Source organism: Hemicordylus capensis, chromosome 6 (assembly GCF_027244095.1).
Source record: "Hemicordylus capensis ecotype Gifberg chromosome 6, rHemCap1.1.pri, whole genome shotgun sequence".
Classification (NCBI taxonomy): domain Eukaryota; kingdom Metazoa; phylum Chordata; class Lepidosauria; order Squamata; family Cordylidae; genus Hemicordylus; species Hemicordylus capensis.
This window is the reverse complement of record NC_069662.1, coordinates 24,797,256-24,821,096: the sequence shown is the minus strand read 5'-3', so window position 1 is coordinate 24,821,096 and position 23,841 is coordinate 24,797,256. Positions and strand designations below refer to the sequence as shown.

At 42.1% G+C, this 23,841-nt stretch overlaps 1 protein-coding gene across 1 annotated transcript; it reads left to right on the top strand.

Moving 5' to 3' along the window:
• The first annotated feature begins 15,168 nt into the window (after positions 1-15,168).
• Positions 15,169-23,255, top strand: LOC128330952 (vomeronasal type-2 receptor 26-like). The gene is made up of 4 exons (XM_053264319.1): positions 15,169-15,594; positions 15,947-16,174; positions 18,939-19,065; positions 22,354-23,255. Exons 1-4 carry the CDS (start codon positions 15,169-15,171, stop codon positions 23,253-23,255), a joined length of 1,683 nt encoding a protein of 560 aa, XP_053120294.1.
• Positions 23,256-23,841: the final 586 nt, after the last annotated feature.

The window sequence follows — 23,841 nt, the reverse complement described above, 5'->3', positions numbered from 1 at the left end:
TCTTTAAGTCCCCGCTTCCAACTTCTGTGGTGGGGTAGGGGAGGATAATTCGTGGGTACTATGCATGAAAATATGGTAGTTCAGGGAGTTACTGAAATTAAGGGAATCCTGAAGGAAAGACGTACCCTTTTCGGTACAGCTGAACACGGAAAGCATATCTGCAGTAACATAGGCCACATTGACATGAACTTGTCTTAACATTCAGTGTTGTTAAATGGAGGAGACAGGGATGGATGGATGGATGGATGGATGGATGGATGGATGGATGGATGGATTTATTTAGTTAGTTAGTTAGTTAGTTAGTTATTTGAAACCTTTAATATACTGCCTACTCCAAAGACTCTGGGCAGTGTACAAAAACATGCAAACAAGGCAACATTAAAAATTACATTCTAAAATTAAAAAATAAGTAACTAACAAAAAACAAATAAGTAAACTACAGGGCAAAAGCCTGGCGAAAAAGAAAAGTCTTCAATAGAGATTTGAAGATCAGTAAGGAAGGGGCTAAATGAATCTGAACTGGAAGAGAGTTCCAAAGAAGTGGGGCAGCAACTGAAAAAGCCCTTTCACGGGTCCGAGAGCCCCGAACCTTTCGGAAATCAGGGACCGACAAAAGGGCCATCTGAGATTATTTAACTGGACAGGATGTAACTGGGTGGGAGAGGAGGGTCTGTAGGTAGGTAGACAGGTAGGTAGACAGGCGCCAAGCCCCGCAAGACTTTGAAGGTCAGAACCAGGACCTTAAATTGAACTCGGAAGTGAATGGGCAACCAGTTCAGCGACTGCAGGAGAGGTGTTACCCTGTCATATTTTCTGGCACCCATGGTAGAGACAGCAGTGGTGGCACATGAACTCTCTCATACTATGCTGCCAAGCCAGGCAGTAGTGGTAGGGAAGTTCCTAGCAAATATTTGGTGGAGGAAGAGGAGATAGGAGCAACATCTCCTTGTGAGATGAGGAGGAGTGTAGTGAGGAAAATATGGTTCAGTGTAAGCAAGTGTAAAGTGATGCATAATGGGGCAAAAAAACCCAACTTCACATATATACTGATGGGATCTGAGCTGTCTGTGACTGACCAGGAGTGGAATCTTGAGGCCATGGTGAACAGCTTGTTGAAAGTGTTGACTCAATGTGCAGCAGCTGTGAAAAAGGCCAATTCTATGCTTGGAATAATTAGGAAAGGGACTGAAAAGAGCCCCTGGTGGCGCAGTGGTAAAACTGCCGCCCTGTAACCAGAAGGTTACAAGTTCGATCCTGACCAGGGGCTCAAGGTTGACTCAGCCTTCCATCCTTCCGAGGTCGGTAAAATGAGTACCCAGAATGTTGGGGGCAATATGCTAAATCATTGTAAACCGCTTAGAGAGCTTCGGCTATAGAGCGGTATATAAATGTAAGTGCTATTGCTATTGCTATTGCTAAAATAAAATGGCTAATATTATAATGCCCTTATACAAAACTATGGAGAGGCCACATTTGGAGTACTGCGTACAGTTCTGGTCACCATATCTTAAGAAGAACATTGTAGAACTGGAAAAGATGCAGAAGAGGGCAACCAAGATGATCGGGGCCTGGAGCACTGTCCTTCTAAGGCAAGGCTACCGCATCTGGGGCTCTTTAGTTTAGAAAAAACAACTGAGGGGAGACATGATAGAGGTCTATAAAATCATGCATGGTTTGGAGAAAGTTTATGTCTTGAGAGAACATTTTTTCTCTCACACACATAACCCTAGAACCAGGGGTCATCCCATGAAACTGGTTGCCAAGAAATTTAGGACCGACAAAAGGAAGTACTTTTTTCACACAACGCATAATTAATCTATGTAATTCTCTGCCAGAAGATGTGGTGCCAGCCAACAAACTGAATGGCTTTAAGAGGGGTTTAAATAAATTCATGGAGGACCGGTCTATCAATGGCTAGTAGTCTGAGGTCTATAGGCCACCTCCAGCCTCAGAGGCAGGATGCCTCTAAATACCAGTTTCAGGGGAGCAACAATAGCAGAGAGGACATGCCCTCAGATCTTGCCTGTGGGCTTCCCAGAAGCATCTGGCTAGCCACTGTGCAAAACAGGATGCTGGACTAGATGGGCCTTGGGCCTGATCCAGCAGGGCTGCTCTTGTGTTCTTATGTTCTTAAGCCCCACACTGGCCATCATTTAGCCTGTAGCGGCTGCAGGGAAACTTGTGGAGTGGTCCCCTGGTGGCAGGGGAGAGCTAATGCTTGCACCTTGCCATACCCCTCCTTATACCCAAGCCTGAGGTGACTGCCTCACTGTGCCTCATGAAAAGGCCGCCCCAACTTATTGGAATAGGTACCTTACTCTGAAAATATAGAGTGTCATGCTTGGAGACTAAAAATATTCCTTGGTTATCTTTGATTAACCTGAAGCTAAAGATAGAATACTGTAAAACCCAATGGTGATGGTGATGGTGATGGTGATGGTGATGGTGATGGTATGGTGATGGTGATGGTGGTGGTGGTGGTGGTGATGGTGATGATGATAATGATGATGATGGTGATAGGCTATTGTGGGAGAAAACTGAGGAAGGTCTTCTGTGTACAGAGAAGGTAAAAAAAAATCCAAGGAATAATTATTCACTTGTCGTAAACAAGGGGTATGACTATTAGAGGAATTGTGTTCAATCTTTATAAAAATTGAGAATGCCATCCATGGGGATCCCCATGCTTGGTCCCTGAGGAAGACTTCTGCATGGCCTGTCTGACTACAATGGTTATTGTAAACATGGCAAACTGGTCCAGTAAACCAAATTCCACAGACAAACATTACAAATTATGTCTATGCACTCTATGACAACAAATCTTTCTTCTCAATGCTATGTAGAGTTATCTTGATTTTAACCCTCTTGTCTCTCTACAAGACAAACAGAGACATTATCCAGTGAGAGAAGAATACAGATGCAGAGGAATTTCCTTATGCAGTCCATGCCGATCAGTGGATACACCTGAGGGAATCCCAGTAGCATCACCATGGCCCAGAATACACAGCCCCATCCCTTAAACCTGACTAACTGGGCAAAGGAGAGGGCAAGACATCCAAGGCTGGGATTGACAGCGCTATCCTGGAAGTTACAAGGAAGAGACCTGTCTAAAAACTGATCTCTAACATTTTGAGTGCAGAGTGAAGTTGTGGTTGCAAATTCAAATGAGAGTGGCAGAAACAGCTATATCCCAGTAATCAAATGTTTGGGAAACTCTTCTTTAGAGGAAAGTGCTGATGTTTGCTTTCCACTTTTGAGAATATGTTATGTGAGAAGGAGGAAAATGTCCTCCTAAGCCAGTGAATAATTAATGAAGGTGACACAATAGTATGCCCATGGGGTGGAGGTGTTGTGTCATGAATCCATAGCCAGGCATTATCCAATATGGGCCCACCTAGACATGAATAAATTTCCCCAAATCTGTTTCTTTCTTGCTCCTCTGATTCACTTTGTGCTACATTTCAGTACTCCTGAACTTGATTTAATTAGCAGAATTTCTGAAATATTAATTCCAGACTTGGAGTGTGCACATTAGATATCATTTTATTTCCATCTCCCTCCTCCACTCTGTACTGCCAAGATTTTCACAGGGTAACCTCTCCCACTAAATGCTGGAAAAATGCAAAGAAGCCACAACATGGCTTTTCTCCCCAAAACACATGGGTAACAGCTATATATTTAACCTACTACAATAAACTGGTAATCTGTGAAAGCCTTGACCAAGCCTTCTGCTTTGAAGAACTTCATCACACTTGTTTCCATTTCCTGGCAGATGCGTATGCAGGGTGGGGCAGCCAGGGCACATGCCCTGGGCACAACCTGAAGGCAGTGCGAGTGCAACTGCCCCACCACAAAATTTAGAAGCCAGTGGGTGCTGCCAGGTGGGCCCACTGCTTACCACTGCTGCAGCCGGCGTCTCTGGCTCCAACTGCGCACCTGCCTGGTGGCCGGCGGACCGGGCACCCGCACCCCCCACACACACACTCTCTTCATGCAGGCGCAGCAGCACACTTGCAAGTCGTGAGATGAAATCTCCAGGGGGCTTCCTGGGGAAGGGGAGGGCATCAAAAATCACCATTTCCCCACTGCTCCCATGCAATTAGTTGGGATTGGGAAGTTCTGTTAGACTGCTCTTTTGCTTCACTGGTACACCCTTGCTCTGTATGTCAGTTGTTGATATTCGAGATATTATCAATATTTCACTTCTTTATAGCTCTCAATTACTGTTCATTCTAATATCTCTGTGCTTTTTGCTTCAAATAAAGGGGTTAATTCATATAAAGGAGTTAATTAATCTCAGATACAATTTGGAAATATTTGGTTTATGTATGCCACTACAACAACTTTCTTATGATTTTCATACTTGTTACTAAAATTGATTGGTTGCTGTATGCTATATAGAAATTCAATGAACAAACAAACAAACAAACAAATGATAACCTGGTCACAGTCATTGGAGGACTAGTCCCAGATCTCACTTCAAGGGGAAATTCTCTTGGATCTCTATAAAACTCCACAGGTAGGGTGTGTTCATGTGTGTCCATGTGTGTGGGAAGTAAGAGTTTATTAACATTTCCTTTGTGTCTCCAGGATTTATTCTGTGCTTTGGAGACAGAAATAGCCATATTGGAAATAATTATATGGACATGAAATTGTATTTGACTATCATATCCAGACTAAAATAAAACTCCTTCGTATTCCTTCATAAATAAGAAAATAGTCCTGGAATTCAAGCCTAAATTCATGTCCACAGTCATGGAACAAATTTTTGCAAGATTTCATGTTCACAGAAGCAACCTATTCACTGTTTTAAATGCTCTTAAAATCATATTGCTTCATATATTGTTCATGCTGGCTGACATCAAGTAATGCTTCACTAGTGCAAACATGTTACACTAGCTTATTCCTTTAAGTTGGCAAGCTTACATTTCACACTAGTTTTGCACGGTGCAAGAGCAGGCAATTGCACAACCTGTCACATGCCTCCTACTGTGAAACCTCTCCCTGAGTCCATATACATTGCATATGTGGGAAACTCTTAAGGGATTATATAAAAAGAAGTCTGTGGTTTCCAAAGTGCATCTAGTAAGAAAACTGAGCAATAAAAGACTTAGAGAAGGAGAAATTCTGTCCAAACACATAAACGAAATGTTAGAAATATCTAGGCAACTGCAAGCTCAAGAAGTAATCATGCCAGATGCAGTTTTGATAGGATTGCTATTGAATAGTTTGCCACATTATTTTGATAGTGTGACTAGTGCCTTTGAAGTCAAGGAGGATGCAGACTTACAATTTGTAATTAGTCATGTAGAGGACTTTGATTTCTGCAGAAGTGATGAAAAGCAACCAAAGGAAAGTGAAGAAAATGCATTTAGAAAACACAATTCATCTGGAAACACAGAGTACAGAACTTACAAGCAATCGGGGACTAAAGCTAATAAGCAAAATATATACCTTGTAAGAACAGATAAAGTTTTGGAAACTAAGTCTGAGAAATGCAGCAGTGGCATCTGCATTGATTCAGGTGCTACTAGCAACCTGATCTGAGAAAGGGAGAGATTTATAAACCTAGATACAAGTTGTAAAATCCCTATGTATTTGGCAGATGGAAAACTGATGTATGCAGAAGGGAAAGGATCTGCACAGTTGCTCTGCAAACTGGAGAAAGGAGAAGCCATTGGATTAACAATTGAACAAGCTTTGTATGTGTCTACTCTAGAAACAAGTCTGATGTCTGTAAAATATGCTACAGAAAGGGACTATGAAGTAAAATTTAAAGACAGGCACTGTTTCATTACTCATAAACACGAATTGCTTATGAAAGCAGTTTTACAAGAGAATGGATTGTTTGAAGTAGAATGTGTGACTAAAAAGGCCAAAGACATGAAAGAATGCACACACAAAGAGTGTCTGAATTTGTGGCACAGAAGGTTAGGCCATAGAGATACCAAAATGTTATGTCAGGCTGAAAAGTTAGATTGGGTAAAGGGTCTAAAAATAGCCCCCTGAAGCACTGAATCAGCGTGTACATGCTGTATAAGAGCAAAGGCAACACAACCTGCTTTTCTTCCATGCAAAGAAAGAGAAACACAGCATCCTTTGGATCTGATGCATAGTGATGTTTGTGGACCTATGCAAGTAAACACATCAGGAGGGAATAAATATGTTCTTGCTTTCATTGATGACTATTCTAGATACACATATACATACCTGTTAAGTGAAAAGGGACAAGTACTAGAAAGACTAAAAGAATATGTTGCAAGAGTGAGCAACAGGTTTGGAAGAAAGCTACCCTCCTCACTGACAATGGTGGTGAATACACTGGGAATGATGTCATAAGATTCCTAAAGGAGGAGGGCATTGAACACCAAAAGACTGTTCCTTATACTCCAAAGCAAAATGGAGTGGTGGAAAGAAAGAACCGTTCTCTTTTGGAAGTGTTGGAATGCATGCTTGTAGGTGCTGATTTGACTACTAAATTTTGGGGAGAGGCAGACTTACCTGCAAAATGACTGCTACTTAATTGCAAAACAAATTGCCAAGAAAGGCCACAGGAATAACGCCACATATGGCATGGCAACAAGCCCACTTTGAGTCATATAGAGTGTACACCTATATACCAAAAGCCAAAAGGACCAAACTCAGCTGTAGATCTGAAGAAGGAATACTTGTTGGCTATTCCAACACCCAAGCATTCATACGACCAGGGATGGGGTAGAAGGATGTACTCACACCCTTCTACCTCAGTATAAGCCCGAGTAGAGAACTTGGGCTACCCTGGTAAAGAGCACCAGGACTGGGACTCTCAGGAACCCATCCTGATGCCCCTCTCAAGTCCAGGGAAGTGATTTGTTTTTATATTGTTTTATAACAACTTAGTCTCCAGGTTCTGGGAATTTATTCAGTTTTTGCTTTCCTTCACTGCCACCATATGATTACTTATTACCCTGCTTTCAGTACTCAACACCTTGGTTACGTAGCCTCATGAGCACAGGATAGGAGTATATGTTCAGTGTACAAATGAAACAAAACTTGAGGTGTAGAACAAAAACAAAAGTTTATTGTTTACAACTGATTGAAATAAAACATCTCTGCAAGACAGGGCACATAAACTTTTCTACAAAGTTGGTAAGTACGTCAGCTGTGGAAAACATCACTCTCAGAGTGGTTTTTTTTCCTTGATAAAATGTAACATTTAGGGAGGTGATATAACTGAGACAGAGGTAAATAAAACTAGGTTTGAAGACTTAGTGAATCAGCTCAGACCTTCCTGTCTGTCACCAGGAGGTTTCACTTCTGGGCACCTTCCAAATTCAAGTTTTCTTTCTCAGAATTAACACTTCCCTGCTTTTAGAGCACTTCTCCAGTGTTCTGCTGCTTCCACAGTCTCTATACATTCACCACTCAAGTCTCACAAACCCCCTGAACAATCTCTCTTGTTCAGATCACATAAACCAATCCCTCTGCTACGCTTTGTCCAACCTCTCACTCCTAACAATCAGCTCCAACTACCTCCTACTCAACTGTCTTCTCCTAACCAATTGTCCTTATTTAAATCCCTCTCACTGAACATTCTGTGCCTGGTTACTACGGCAAAGCACATACTCATGCACTCACTCTCCAGCTCCTATATGTATGTTCCATCACAGGGATTGATCCCGGTGCTTTACATGAGCATCCCTACCCAGTTAGGACTGTGCAAGTCTGGGTATGGCTGCTTGTGTGCATGCATTCAGTGTGTGACAGGACATTTCTCATCCATCATCTCTGGGCCTCATATGCTGTTAAGGACATTGTGTTAAGTTTTATTTAATTCATATTGGATCAACAGATGGGCTTAACACAGAAAGTAGACCAGAAGTGTCCCTTGTGCCTCAAAAGGAAGCCATGGGTGGCTGATGTGCCCAAGGCCTACAATGTGATGGGAAGGGAGATTGACACTTCCCCCCCTTCCCCATTTTGCCACTGAAAATGGTCCATCCAAAGTGTCTATTTGCCCCCAAAAGTTGCTTTTTCTCACCCTCCCGTATACTACTTTTAGACCAAAATTAAGTCCACTTTTTCTCTTATCTCCATCTGTGAATGACCCCAAGCCTAACGGTTTCTTGCTATCTAACTCCTCAAGAAAAAATATTTTCAGATGTGACCAGCAAGTTTTCCTTAGATATTCCACAGGGCATTCCCAGCTTTGAACAGTAATTACCTTCCTGTCTATTTGTGAATTGGACTTTAATTAATTCTGCTGATTATCAAAGCCCCTGTGGAATTTCAGCAGTCATTACCATCATTAAAAACAGAGTGTGAAGAACATTATGAGTATATCCAATGCCATTTAGAGAGACCAGGAGGGAATATGAAGAGGCAAAGATCTACTGGTCTAATCTCAGATACTTTACATGATATATTCCAGACTTCAGTCCTCTCAGAAGACTAAACTACTTTTCAAGTCAAGCCATTATAATCACAGAAACTTAATGACTGAGTTCTGCATGAAAAGAGGGCAATCTTTGTTAAGTGGAGATATCCCTGTGTGCTTGGGATGGTGGCATTGGTGTTGTTGCTGTTCGTTTGTCTTCCTCATATGGCATGCAAAGCTAACTTTGTTAAATGCACCGTTCATGATCCACATCCTCCATTTCACAAATACCATGAGTCTGGAGACCTCTTAATTGGTGGCATTGCTTCTCAGTCTTCCATTGTCTATTATTCATCAGACTTTACTGAAGAACCCCCATCTATATTGTTTGAAGGGCTCTTGTAAGGACTTAATTTTTGTGTTTATGTATATGTATTTGATCACCCAAATAAAGCCAGGTGTTCCAGACTCAGAATATTGCTATTTGGCTTAGACTGCTGTGTGGTTTGTGTGTGTGTGTGTGTGTGTGTGTGTGTGTGTGCGCGCGCGCACGCACGCATAATCCATGGACCCAAAGCTCTCCCTGGTTTCTCAGGTGGAGGTGGTGGCCAGGAGCGCTTTTTATCAGCTTCAGTAGATACACCAGCTGTGTCCATTTCTTGAGGTGAATGACCTTAAACCAGTGGAAAATATGCTGGTAACCTCCAGGCTTGATTACTGTGATGTGCTCTATGTGAGGCTGCCTTTGTACATTGTCCGGAAACTACAATTGGTACAGAAAGCGGCAGCCAGAAAGCGGCAGCTCTGGGACAACACGAAGGGACCACATAAGAACTGCACTGGCTGCCAATATGTTTCCAGGTGAAATGCAAAGTGCTGGTTATTACCTATAAAGCCCTTAGTCCAGGTTATATGAGACAGCGCCTCTTTTGTCATAATCCCTGCCACCTGCTACAATCTTCAGGAGAGGTCCAGGAGCCGGTTGCCACCGGCTCATTTGGTGGTGACCCAGGACTGGGCTTTTTCTGTGGCTGCCTCAGGGCTTTGGACTAAGCTTCCTGCTGAAATAAGAACATCTCCATCTCTGTTTGTTTTCAGGAAGAACCTCAAGACCCTCCTGTTCTCACAGGCTTTTAATTAGAATTAATTTTAATAATTTTAAGAACCTGTTTTAATAATTTTATTCTATTGTTTTAATTGTCATGTATTTTAATTTGTGATTTTTAAATATTTTAAATTTTGTACACTGCCTAGAGATATACATATCAGGCAGTATAAAAATATAAAAATAGATAGATAGATAGATAGATAGATAGATAGATAGATAGATAGATAATCTTCTGTGATCAGGGTTCAGGGTGCTTTTTGAGGGATCCAGCCTACCTAATCAAAAATGGATGATGGCAGCAAAAACACATATGGAGTCATTGTGAGTTGCACAGGATTGAAAACTAAGGGCTGGAACACCCAGATCTCCTTCATAAGAACTATCGAGGGCCCCAGACTATTGGCCAGACTCAATAATCTATTAAGGACAATTAAACTTGCAAGGGAAAACAAAACTTATGGTTCAGATGCAAAAGTGGGCTTAACATTCCTATCTCAAATGATTTAGCTTCAGCCTGGGATAGAAATTATCCCAATGAAGAATGCCCATGTAATCTGGGGTGGTTTCCCTCCCAATTAGCTTAACATAAAGCTGGGGTAGAAACCACCTGAATGGAGAAAATCCATGCTGGTTGAGAGTTATTTTCTACTCTGTGTCGTATCTTTAATAATCAGAAATATCATAACTAGTGAGTGGCCATACTTTGGGATGTGTACTGTGTCCAAAGTGCAGGTAACACGAAAATGAAAAGGGCTTAGCTGGGAGTGTGGTGTTTTCCGTGTTTACACTTCATTTGTGCAGCCAGGGTAGGAATTTATCCCATGACTCAGGATGAAGGTTAAAATATGTTGATATCTGAGGTCTTTCCAAATATTATCAGCTCTTTCCCATGGCTTTAAGTAGCTTTCCTTTCTCATATTCCTGTATTTTTGGCTTTAAATATAGCAGAGTCATTTTCATCTCAGGTAGACTTTGGAAATCTTTCATCTTCTGCATGCCACCACAGCCACTTCCATACAGTCCTCATCCTTGATATTAAAATGGATCGGTATATACCTGCTATTGGATTTTCTTTATACCAATGTAGTTCTAGTAAAATGCTTCTACAGCATGCCAGACTCTATACAGATGTATAGGATAACAAAAAATGAAAGTGATATAAATTTAGCTTGAAGTGTGTTATGTTTTTGATTGAAGCTTATATCATTCAGCATATTCACACAGCTACCAAGCACAGAAGGATGTGGAACATGCTTCTAATAAACAATGTGACTCTTATTCTAGTGTAATAATGAAGAATTACCAGCACATCCTGGCCTTGGCATTTGCAGTGAAGGAAATCAATGCAAACCCCCAGCTTCTACCCAATGTCACCTTGGGCTTCCACATCTATGACAGCTATTTTGACGCAATACAGACCTACCATGCCATAATACGGCTCATATCTACACTGGAGAAATTTGTACCCAACTACAAATGTGACCACCAGAATAACCTGGTTGCAGTCATTGGAGGTCTGGATTCCAAGATCTCTCTTCACATGGCAACTCTCTTGGATCTCTATAAGGTTCCACAGGTAAGGGTGTGTGTGTCTGTGTCTGTGTGTGTACGGTTGTGGCAATGTAATATTTATTGGCTGATATTCTGCATAGCAAGCCACTTAATGGCACAGTGGGGAAATGACTTGATTAGCAAGCCAGAGGTTGCTGGTTCAAATCCCAGCTGGTATGTTTCCCAGACTATGTGAAACACCTATATCGGGCAGCAGCGATATAGGAAGATACTGAAAGGCATCATCTCATACTGTGCAGGAGATGGCAGTGGTAAACCCCTCCTGTATTTTACTAAAGTCAACCACAGCACTCTGTGATCACCAGGAGTCAACACCGATTCGAGGGAACAATTTTACTTTATTTTACTCTGCATAACGAGCTGCAGATTCCTTCTTCCAAGCTGCTTCTGAGCATCTCACCAGCCCATTGGTGCTGCTAGCTACAGTGTCAAGTGCATATTAACCTCTGCATCATAATAGCTGCAACCAACGCCCATCATTCCCACTGGCAGTAGGTCGTAGCACCTCTATCACAGAGCTTAGTATGCTCAGACCAGACCACACCATCACTAGCAGTGCCAAAAGGCTGGTGAGTCACTTGGAAGCAGCGAGTATAGATCCCTTTTGCATCCATGTCTTGTTGCACAGAACATCAGCCACTAACATTACCTTTGTGCTTCCAGAATTTATTTTCCGGTTTGAAGGCAGAAATAGCATACCTGCCAACATGTCCCTATTTTCCCATTCAGGGGAATGGGGAAAGAATACAAACTGCAATCCAAAAAAGGACTTAAAATAAGTTCAACTAAATAAGCACACAGACCAAAGAAGAACTCACCAGAATATAGTGGTCTAAAAAGTTATGATTTAAAAGTATGCATGGGTCTTAAAAGGCTTCTAGGTAATAGGAGTGTAAAACATCTCTGAATACCAGGAAGAAAAGAATTAATATAAAGTTTTAATAGTAGTTATCAGTTAAAATATCAATATAAAAAGTCTATAAAAGGTAATGAATATCCGTATCAAAAACATAGGTTCAGAAGAAATACTGACTGAGTGAACATTCAAAATAAACCTCATTACTAAAGTCTCCAAAGTGAGTACACCAAGAATACAGTTCAGCCCTCTATAGGATGTCCTTCTACTACTACGAGAGATATTTATATACTGCTCTTCAACCAAAGTTCACAAAGTGGTTTACAAAGAAAAAAACATAAATAAAAAAGTTTCTGGATATCCAGTACAGATGGGTAGAACATCCAATCAACTCTGAATGATTTAAAAGTAAAAATGTAAATTCCTGTGGGACCATCTGTGCATACTATAATGGTACTCTTCAAGATCCATGCATACTTTTAAATCATAACTTCTCAGACCACTTGTAGCGAATAGTGAAATGGCGGATTGCAGATTTAAGCCCAGTTTTTGTCTCAAAGCCAGCCCACGTGGGGGGAAGAAAAATGCTGATTCATTCCCTCCATGTTTGCTCAACAAAGGTTGTTCCTCTGGTATTGCTGCCACCATGCTCACTTTTAAACAGAGTTTAATCCCTCCCTGGTGTGGGTGAAATTTCAGGAAAACTCTCTTTCTTTTACCAAATGGAAAAATATAAAAACCTCCTGCATGCAGCCTACACATGGTGAGAAAACTTGGTCGGTTGCTGAACAATTAACCTTGAGGCATGTTTGCACCATAGTAAAACCCCTTTTTCCTGAGTGAAAAATCCACTCAGAGGCAGGTGAAGTTACAAAGAATAAACAGAGAAAATTTTATTCCAAAAAAACAAAAGATTATAGACTGCTCCAGTCTGAGGCTCTAGCAGCTTCAGTTACAGCTAACAGCAAGCACTCAGTACTTTATAAGATTACTTCCAAAGAACACTCTGCTAGTATCTGGAGTGGCACACTTTAAAGATCTTGGTTACTCAGTTGTATAGAACGTAAATGCAAGAAAATACAAGGGAAAAACACCCCCAGTTGTAAGAAACCTTTAAAAGCACCTTTACAGGGTACTGAGACTTCTACAGAGCACTAGTTGAAAAAAAGGGCTCAGGCTAGGGTTTCTTAGAAGGTTACCCTACAAAATAAAACACAATAGACCAGTTGTAAGGATCTGCAAAGCACTAAAATAAAGAAATCTGACGCCAGCTACCTAACACACTGTTCCCTGGCTAAACCCTTCTTCAAAGCCAAGCCTTGGCTTCTTCCCTGAACTTGCCAAAACCATGGTAGAGACTTCAGGTTCCAGCAGAGTTCCTGGTTGCTGCCATGGCTTGGCCAGTCAACTTGTTGCTTCCCCTGCCTGGCTCCAACTGCACGAGAACAAAGAACCTCTTCACTTCCTGCCTCCAGGCCCTCTAAGTCCCGATCACCATGTGCTGAGTGGCTGATCCCTAGTGGTCACTGCCTGGCAGACAGGACAGGATTCACTTCCGCTTCACTCTTTAGGGTAAAGGAGGGGCTGGTTGCTACACCACTATATCATGGTGAGTTCTTCTTTGGTCTATGGGCCGGTATGAAAGAGGCATCTTTTTAATGTCTGGGGTTTTTTTTAAGTATGGTCAGTTTTATGTCCGACTCTGTGTCTGCCCAAGCAGACACAGAGTCGGGCAGCTAGAGTGCCTGACTCATGGGGTAATCCTCCAATGCACCATGCTTCTGGTGCGGTGTAATGTGGGATTTCTGGAGGCCGGGCAGTGTTTCCCTGGTCCCCAGAATGCCATGCTGCTTGCCGCAGCAGCAATCATGTTCATGGCAGCGATAGCATCAAGATGATCATGTGAGGGGAGATAGGTATACTGCCTTCCTCCCAGCCCTCCCTAGCCACTAGGGATTTCGGTCATGTGAACAGCCTCAGTGGTTTTCCAAAAGTGTGTGCCCACAAAAGGTATGTATGTTGTACTGGCGTGACACAATACAGTGTCTACATTGATCTACCTTGCTTCGTACTGTCTATGTCAAGGCTGTACAACTTCAGCCCTCCCACTGTTGTTGAACTATTACTCTGATCATTCCTGTTGACTGTCCACTGTGACTAGGAGTAATAGGAGTTGTAGTCCAGCAACAGCTGGAGTATCAAAGCAGTGCATTCCTGGTTTATGCTGACTAGCAGCAGTTTCTCCATTGTTATGGGTGGGGGTCTTTCTTAGTCCTACCAGGGGACTGACTGTGGGACCTTTTGCATACCAAGTTTATCATCTGCCTCTGAATTAGAGACCCTCTCCAAACTCTCATCATAATACAGTGCTTGACCATTTTTGTTTTGTTTGAAGAGAGTGCATTTGAATAAGCAATCCAGCATAACCATTAATTGACATAAATTCTGAACTGGACCATTGTGGTACACTATTCTGTGCCTTGAACATTGTCACTCAAACATACATGTACAGTACATGGATGCACTCACAAATATACCCAGTCTTTCTCCGTATTGAAAAATTGTTTTCTCTGACCGCTGGTGCAGTGCAGTGATAATGAGTAGGCATTGTGAGCCATTTTATTCTGAGATCAGTTATCTCTTCCGTCCAGAATGCACTGGTTGGCCTTGGAGAAGCCTGTCTTGCCAGACCCTTTGTCAGTAGCATGGAAATGAAAATAAAGGGTTGCTTTAACTAGAAATGCTACCATTATGTACGTGAAGTGCTCTGAACATTTGATTTGCTTTCTACATATAAGTAGGGATTCCCCCTCTGTTTTTCTTCACATATCTCTTCAGCTCATCTACGGTCCATCTCCAGTGATGAATGATAAAACTCCAGGCCTTTCCTTCTACCAAATGACTCCTAATGAAGTCCATCAATATGCTGGAATTCTGGCCTTTCTTAAGCATTTCAACTGGACATGGATTGGGGTCATTCTTACCAATGACAATGACAATGCAGAAAGATTTATAAACACTGTGAGTCCACTTTTTTCCCAGAATGGTATTTGTTTTGCCCTCATAGAACGAATGCCCAAGTTTACTTTTAGGAGTGATTCATTGGACGTTCTGGAAAATGGGATAATATTATGTGAAAAAATAATTAGGAGCAAAACCAACGTTTTGGTGATCTATGGACAATCTAGTTCCATGGTGTGGATGAGGTGGTTTCCTAAACTAGCTAAATTATCACATCTAGAATTTGGGACAAATGAACCCAAAGGTCATGTTTGGATAATGACAGCCCAGATAGAGCTCACTTCAGCTTACTATCAAAAGGACTGGGATACAGAAATATTCCATGGTGCAATATCCTTCACAATTCACTCAAGGGAACTACCAAGGTTTAGGCCGTTTCTTGAGAGCAGAAGACCTTCCAGCACAAGAAGTGATGGTTTTATTAGGGACTTCTGGAAACAGGCCTTTGACTGTGAATTCTCCAATACAGTGGAGGGTGAGGGGAATATTTGCACAGGGGAAGAGAAGCTGGAGAGTCTTCCTGGGCCTTTCTTTGAAATGAGCATGACTGGCCACAGCTACAGTGTGTACAATGCTGTCTATGCTGTGGCTCACGCCTTACATGCCATGTCCTCATCTAGACTCAAACAGAGAGCAATGGTGGATGGAAGGGAACTGAAGCTTCAGATTCAACAGTTATGGCAGGTAATGGGCTCCACATTGTCACGTGGCAGAGAACCAAATATTACAGGCTCCTGTACTGGTCAAAGACTAATAAAATGTATCTATCTCATCAGACTCCAACCTGTGAATGAACCATCACCACAACTTTGTGTGCCAATAGCTTCATCTTCCTTTTTCTCTTCTCCAGTCACCAATAATACAGTTGTTAATATTTCAAATAGCTTTCTCTGCTTTCCCCTTTGTGGTCTTAGAATACACTATTTGCACAGTTGTAATTGTGGTTGTGCAAGCAGTGTTTTGTCCAGTGGTCTCTGAGTCATAAACTTAGAACACTGAAGTGTTTCCTAAATTCTTGCCTTTCCCCCCCACCCAGCTCCATTACTTTCTGAGAGGGATCTCATTTAACAATAGTGCTGGAGACAAAGTTTCCTTCACTCCAAATGGGGAGTTAGTAGCTGGATTTGATATTATCAACTGGGTTGTTTCCTCCAACCAGTCCTTCCATCGGGTGAAAGTTGGGAGGATGGATCCCCAAGCTCCTCCAGGACAAGCATTCACCATCCATGAAGACGCCATAACATGGCACAGATGGTTTAACAAGGTAGGATGCAATTGTCAGCTGTTTGGGAAGTCTCCGGTTTTGAAGGGCAATAAGAGCTCATTCGCATGAGTAGCCCTACCCAGGCTTGTACAACCCTACCTGGGTAGGGCCACTAGTGTGGAGCGCTGGGATCAGTCCCGATCCTGGAACTCTTCACTTCTGTAGCTTGGGTTTTTTCCTGGGCTTATATGGAGGTAGAAAGGCACAAGGATGCCCTTCTAGCCCAGTCCCCAGTCATATTTATTAAGCTTTATTATGCTTTATTATTAATATGTATTAATATTTATTAATATTAATAAATTATATATATACACACACATATACATCCTTCTACCCCAGTCATGTTTATTAATGCTTTATTACTAATATTTATTAATATTTATTAATATTTATAAAGTGTATATATATATATATATATATATATATATATATATATATATATTTATTATGAATATTAATATGAACCCTAACCCTAACCGGCTTGGGCTGCCTGCAGCCTGAGCGTTCATAGACCCAGGCAGCTGGAGCACCCGGCAGTGTGGCAATAGCCCAATGCGCTTTGCTCTTCACGTGGTGCATTGTGGAATTTCTGGAGGCCAGGTTTCATTTCTCCGGCCTCCAGATGGCTGTTCCGCTCACGGCAGTGAAGCTTGTGTGGGCGTGTGAGTGGCACAGCCGAGGAAACAACAGGGATCATCTGGGGGGAAAGATAGGTACAATCCTTCCTTTCCCCCGCCCGCCCCAGCCCCACACACAGCAGTCGTGTGAATGACCTTTAAATCTCCGTCCAGGTACAGCATTCATGAGAGCACACTGGGAGGTCCCACGCAATCCTAAAACTCTCTGTAATCCATGAGTATAATGTTGGTCTGCGCTTAAGGAATAATTCTGCCCATGATTGGAAATACAGGGCACATCTTTTCCAAGTTAAAGCTTTTGCCTGTGTGGGGAGTGATGTTACAGATCGCATCAACATGTATTGTGGGGCAGAGTTTGCTGACGCACTCTCACAAACGCTGTTTCCAGCTATGGCATCTATGCATGGTATAACGCCTAACCAAGTTTCCTGTTTTGAATGAGGATTGACTTCCTCTTCTCATGTTTAGAATTAATTACTTTGAGCAATGAAGGACTCTATAAAATGACGGACTACATGTTGTGCAGTAATACAAAGGTGGAACATGGGCTATGCCCTTGCAGAAAGCTGAAGAATAGCTGTGCTGAAGACTTGCTGTGCAGCCAAGCATACACGGAGAGGGGTGGAGAGAAGTGATTTTCACTTCTCTTTCATCCCTGCAAAAGCCCATTCACTTCCAGAAATATGTCCCTGAGGGCTGTGCAATCCTCAGGGACACATTTCTGGTAGCAAAAGGGCTTTTGCAGGGAAGGGAGAGAAGCAAAAATCACTTCCCTATCCCCTGCCTGGGCACTCGACTGCACAGCACACCTTCAGTGCAGCTAGTCTCCAGTTTCTCTGCAAAGGTGGGGCCCTTGTTCTGCCTCATATTGCTGCACAACATGTTGGCCAGTGATTTTTGTATGGACAAAGCACAATTCATAAATAGATGAAATGATGCTGCACAAGCTTCCGGGCAGGTGACTGTCATCTTAACTTTACGAAATTAGAAATGGGGAGAGGACATTAACAATATTACATCTTTACTGTTTTGAACATACTCAAAATCCAAATTGCTGTTTTTTAACATTCAACCAAACTACATCCATAGGACCAAACTAGATGTTACCCACATGCATAGTGACTTATTATATATGACAGTTCCCTACAGTTCCCTGAAGCTACTGGCATTGTCTAGCTCAAGCACAGATATGACTTCACCTGTTGTCAATTTCTGTTCACCTGACAGTTGTATGTGGCAGGCAATGAAGTGACAAAAGGCTGAAAAATATCAAATGTGATGATAATGGTGAAGCCACTTGTTTGCTTCAACAAGACACTTTCAGGAACTACATCAAATAAGTAGATATTAGTGGGAGCCACATTTTTCAGACATTGTCTAGTGTTGAATGTATATGTCCTAAAATGATTTTGATCCACCTGTGGAAACAAATAATATGCAAAAACCATAAAGAACACAGTATGCATGTGTATGAAAACAAAACCATGTTTTAGTTTGTGATTCTTGTCCCATTCTTCACTACTGTCTCAGACTAGCTTACAAATTAAAAATTACAATGCAATTATATATATATATATATATATATATATATATATATATATATATATACTAAAACAGTTAAAAACTGTCAATAAAAATGCTGGATAAAGTCATTAGGGCTATAAAGCACTGTAAAATCCCATATTAATTAGCCTGTGGTGAGAAAAGCTTTTGTTGGGATCAGTTCTAAATATCATATGTATCTATTAGGTTATTTAAAAGCTATGATTCATAACACAGTTTGGGAATTGTTATTATTAGTGGGTGTTAAATTCCGCATGGTGTGTTAATGGAACAGTATGGACACCATCACTATTTCTCCGTGGTTCAAAAAGTGTGGAACATAAATAATATACATTATCAGAATAAGGTATTATCAAACAGGACATATGAGAAATTTTAGAAGACTGACCAGTTTCCATAATGAATGTGGAACAATGCTGTACATGCTGAACAATGCTGAACAATGCTGTGTAATGCATGCATTAATGAAATACCCTATCTATGCAGTAACATATGGAAAGGCTCCAGAACTGTAGAAATGCCAAGATCATTATTAGAATTGTCCTCTTTCTTTAACAATGTAGGTACAGCCACTTTCTGTGTGTAGTGAGAGTTGCTATCCAGGCTCTAGGAAGATAATGAAGGAAGGGGAGCCATTTTGCTGCTATGATTGTACCCCTTGTCCAAAAGGGAAGATTTCCAGAGAAAGGGGTAAGAATGATACTGGACAAAGTTATCAAACAGATTGGCTGTAATCCAACAGGACATAAATATGAAATCAAGCAAATGTCAGGTACTTTTCTTTGGTGTGTGATTAACAGTGCAATCCTATTGTGTGTGTGGTGTTTGTTTTTTAAACGGTCTGGAGAAGTATCAGGTTTGGTGTAAGGACCTTGCAATGATGCATGGACAGCTGCACCGACTTCAAAGGTGGTGAAAGCTGAAAAGTATCCACTGAGATCACTGGAGAGCAAGTACAGAATTCAGACTCACCCAGGAATTCTATTTCCAGTTTAGGTGAGAAAGAAAACAAGATTGGTCATGCTGTCTGAACTGACCAGTCTCGGTTTTATCTAATCCACTTGGTTCCAATAAACCTTGATATGAACCCAAGGTTGAAGGTGGGTTTTATACGTGGTTTCTTTCAGACCTAAACCAGCAGCTGAATTCCCGAGAGGCTTGGTTGGGCAGCAGAGGGAAGCAAAAAGCTTTCCATCAGGGAAGTGCCTGTCATCACACTTACAGCCTTCACTTCTTAAGATGACAACTGCAAGCTTGAGTGGCACATTGGGGGAAATAAGTGATTGACACACCGGGCGGGACTTCTGGGGCTTCCCCAGAGGCCATACACAAGTACAGGTTCCATGGAATAATGTCTGAATGTGGCTTCGGTTTCTGTGCTCTCTTCCTACAAGGTATGGAGGGAACAGGTTCCGGTCTAACCACCTGTAACAGGATGGCGTTTAGGAATCCCCTTTTCAACAAAAGACTTCCCTTCAATTACTTATCCCACTGCCACCATCTACCCATTTTAGGATCAAAAGAAAAACAATACCATGGGGGGGGGAAATCTGGTAATGAGATTTGTGTAAGTGTGCGAGAATGTAGAAATAGACAAGCAGAGACAAGATATTAAATGGGGGTGTCATGTTCACAGACGGCAGGCCCTTACCTGCATGAACACTGCTCCTTGCAGCTTCTTTCATACACAGAGGCCAGGTGAGTGACCGAGCCATGCCACCACTGCATGGGGGCTGTTGGGGGTAGCACTGCAGCAGCAGGAAGCTGCCTGGATTGGCGGTCATGCACTAGGTAAGTGCCGCTCACCACCCCCACCCCAAGGTCACATCGCACCATCAGACCAGTCCACAGTTCAGACGAACCCGACCAAACTGGTTCGCCAAACCACAGATTGGGTCACTGGCCCAAATTCAGACCTCAGCTAGGACCGCGGCCAGTGCACACCCCTAATATAAAAGAAACAAAACAAAATAACTTTATTGTGGGGAAACAAAATAAGAGGAGGTTTTGTGTTAATATAATATATGCTGGTGTTGCTTGCTTGTTACACTTACAAAGAGGTGAAGGCATGAAGTAAGGGTAGGCTGGATTAGCATTTTCCCCTAAACCAGCTCCAAAACCAGATTACCATCCCTAACACTCCATAGTTTTGCCAGACAAAATTATTTTCCCTTTACCAGTTCCCCTGAACTGATCTGATTCTAGCCCGGTTCAATTCACAGATGCTGGGGGAGCCTTCTCTCTCAGCCTTCCTTATTTCACGCCTTCTAAAGACACAGCTGCAGAATTGCCTTTCCTGAGGGACTCTTTCCATCCAAGGTCTCCTTCTTCTTCTTCTTGCTGCTGCTCCTTCTTGGAGAAGAAAACAGCCTTTCCTGTCCTGGGACTTTCTCCTCCCAGCCACCCTCTGGCTTTACTGACCAACTTCCACTTTGGTACTTCCCACTCTCCTAGGCTGCTGCTGCTTCTTCCTTCTCTCCTGAGGTAACCCCCAAAGTCTCCTCACTTCTATCTTCACCTGATATATTTTCCCAGAGACTGTCTGCTGATTGGAGGATAGGTTTGTGCATCCAGCTTCTGATTAACCCAGAGTTTTTGTATCCCTTTTTCTCTTCTTCCCCATCTAATCCAAATTCATCCCCTCTTTGGGCATCAGGTTTGCATATGTTCAAATTTTACATCAGACAAGTACCTTAATAAGTCAATACTTCATCTTCCAGTGATCAACAACTCCAATAATGTATCATTGGCCCCATTTGCACTTAACAGGAAACTGGATTTGAAGGGGCCGAAGGCTGAATTTCTAGTATGTCCGAACACGTGCAACCATGGTTCGGACACAAAAGTGTTTGTAGTGAGTTTTGGCGCTCTTACCTGAGGTTTGAAGGTGGCAACGTTACATCCTACTGCACTACAGTGTGTGTGTGTGTGTGTGTGTGTGTGTGTGTGTGTGTGTGTGTGTGAGAGAGAGATATCACAGGTCCATTGGGCTCTCAGATCCACGTAACATGTAAATGCGGCACTATAGGCCTTATTCTGTCATTTCTCAATCCACTTATGCAAACTAAAGCGTAGGGGTGGGGTATCCAGCATTATTAACAAAAATTAATTCCGTAAAGGATGAGACAAAGTGAATTCTCAGCATCCAGGGACATGAAGCATGCCTACAGTATTATTATGGTATTTTGTGGAGTCCCACCAACCCCAGTGCACAGTACTTTAATTTAACATGGAGTGCAATAGGGGTTGTTGATACCCCATTATTCTTCTTAGTAAAAAAAGGGCACTTTTAGACAATATAATGAAGGATGGTGGATGAAACACCACAGTGCACTCAACTTTATTAAGGTTGTTCCAAACCTGGAGTGTGGGATTTCAGAACAAACAACACTGTGTTTTATTATTATTTCCTTCTCAAATCAGGAACGGTCTAAACTGATTTCAACCAAGAGTCAAAATAGGCTGAGGTAAACATAGTGGTCAGTTCTGGTGACATTTAAAGAGGTGACTTTTCAGGGATGGGGTTAAGCTTCCCCTGCTCAACTCAGTTCTCAAAATTGGGTCTCTTATTGACCCATCAGTCAGTATTGCCTGATAGAAACTTCATTAGTAATGCATGTTCTAAACCTAGCAGCATCATTCATGCTATGGTAAGATAATACCTGACTACTGCAATGTTGGGCCTGAAAGTAAACTCTGTTCAGATGCCTCCACTGGTGCTGCACAAGGAGGTCATTCCTTGTGGAAACCAGCCATGATTAACAGGACTCTTTGAGATTCACCCAAGATGCTGCTTGAAACCTAAGAAACTCCACAACACTGAAACCAGCCGCATTTCCCAGCATTAGCAATGAATGGATGTGCTGACTTGAGAAGTCAAGAAATCTTACCTATTAGATCTGGGAGGAACAGCTGTGGCGTGTCATACAGATTTACTGAATATTTATATGTTTAAGAGCATGTCTTCTCTTTCTGCAGATATGAATGATTGTGATAAATGCCCAGATGAAAACTACCCAAACAAAAAACAGGATTTTTGCATACCCAAAGTTGTAACCTTCCTGTCTTATGAAGAACCTTTGGGGCTCAGTTTAGCCTGTAATGCGGTTTCCTTTTCTCTCATCACATTCCTCGTGCTAGGAATATTTATGAAGAACCACAACACTCCCATTGTCAAAGCCAACAACCGGAGCCTCTCCTATGCTCTCCTCACCTCCCTCCTGCTCTCCTTCCTTTCAGCATTGCTATTCATTGGCCCACCGGAGAGGATGACCTGTCTCCTCCGACAAACTGTTTTTGGTATCATCTTCTCAGTGGCTATTTCTTGTGTGCTGGCAAAAACCATCACGGTGGTTCTGGCTTTCATGGCCACCAAACCAGGAAGCGGGATGAGGAAGTGGTTGGGGGAAAGACTGGCCACCTCCATTGTTCTTTCCTGCTCCCTTCTTCAAGCAGGCATTTGTACTGTGTGGCTGGCCACCTCAGCCCCTTTCCCAGATACTGACAGGCACTCAGTGATGGAAGAAATTGTACTCGAATGCAATGAAGGGTCTGTGACTATGTTTTACTGTGTCCTGGGCTTCATGAGCTTCCTGGCCATTGTCAGTTTCACTGTGGCATTTCTTGCCAGGAAGCTGCCTGACAGTTTCAATGAAGCCAAATTTATCACTTTCAGCATGTTGGTCTTTTGCAGTGTTTGGCTCTCCTTTGTTCCAACTTATCTGAGCGCAAAGGGAAAGTACATGGTAGCTGTGGAGATCTTCTCCATCTTAGCCTCCAGTGCTGGGCTGCTGGGTTGCATTTTTTCACCCAAATGTTACATTATTGTGCTGAGGCCTCAGTTGAACAAAAGGGAACAACTAATCAGAAGAAAAGACTAAAGATCTTAGTATCTGTATCCTTTGTATGCTTGTAACCTAGAATAGTGCGTTTGTACAACAGAATCTTTATGAGAGATCTCCTTTTGACAACTGCACTACACAGATACTCACCAAAGGACACTTAATGCTCCTTACATTAAAAAAAACAAAAACCATTTGGAAAACTGAATCAAGATTTGCTTAAAGTGAAACCTTCATGTATGTAGACAGTGTATTGTAGAATCCAGAAGAGAGAGTTGTGGTATGGAAGGACAAAATTGTGGAGTTCAACTGGGAATATTATTTATTTATTATTATCTTGTTTACACAGTCAGACAGGTGTTATTGACTGGTTTGTTTTATCCAGACATCGAGTCCTTCCCAAGGACCTGGGATGGCTGAATTTTATTGTCAATGGTTATAGATATCATCACAGAATATAGGCTGTTCCCAGTAAAGCTGCTTTTTGTAATTGGCTGATGGGGATTTCTGTGGCCCCTATGGTGTGGAGGTGCTCTTCAAGGTCTTCTGGAACTGCACCCAGGGCGCCAATTACCACTGGGATTATTTTGGTCTTTTTCTGTCACAGACTTTCAATTTCAATTTG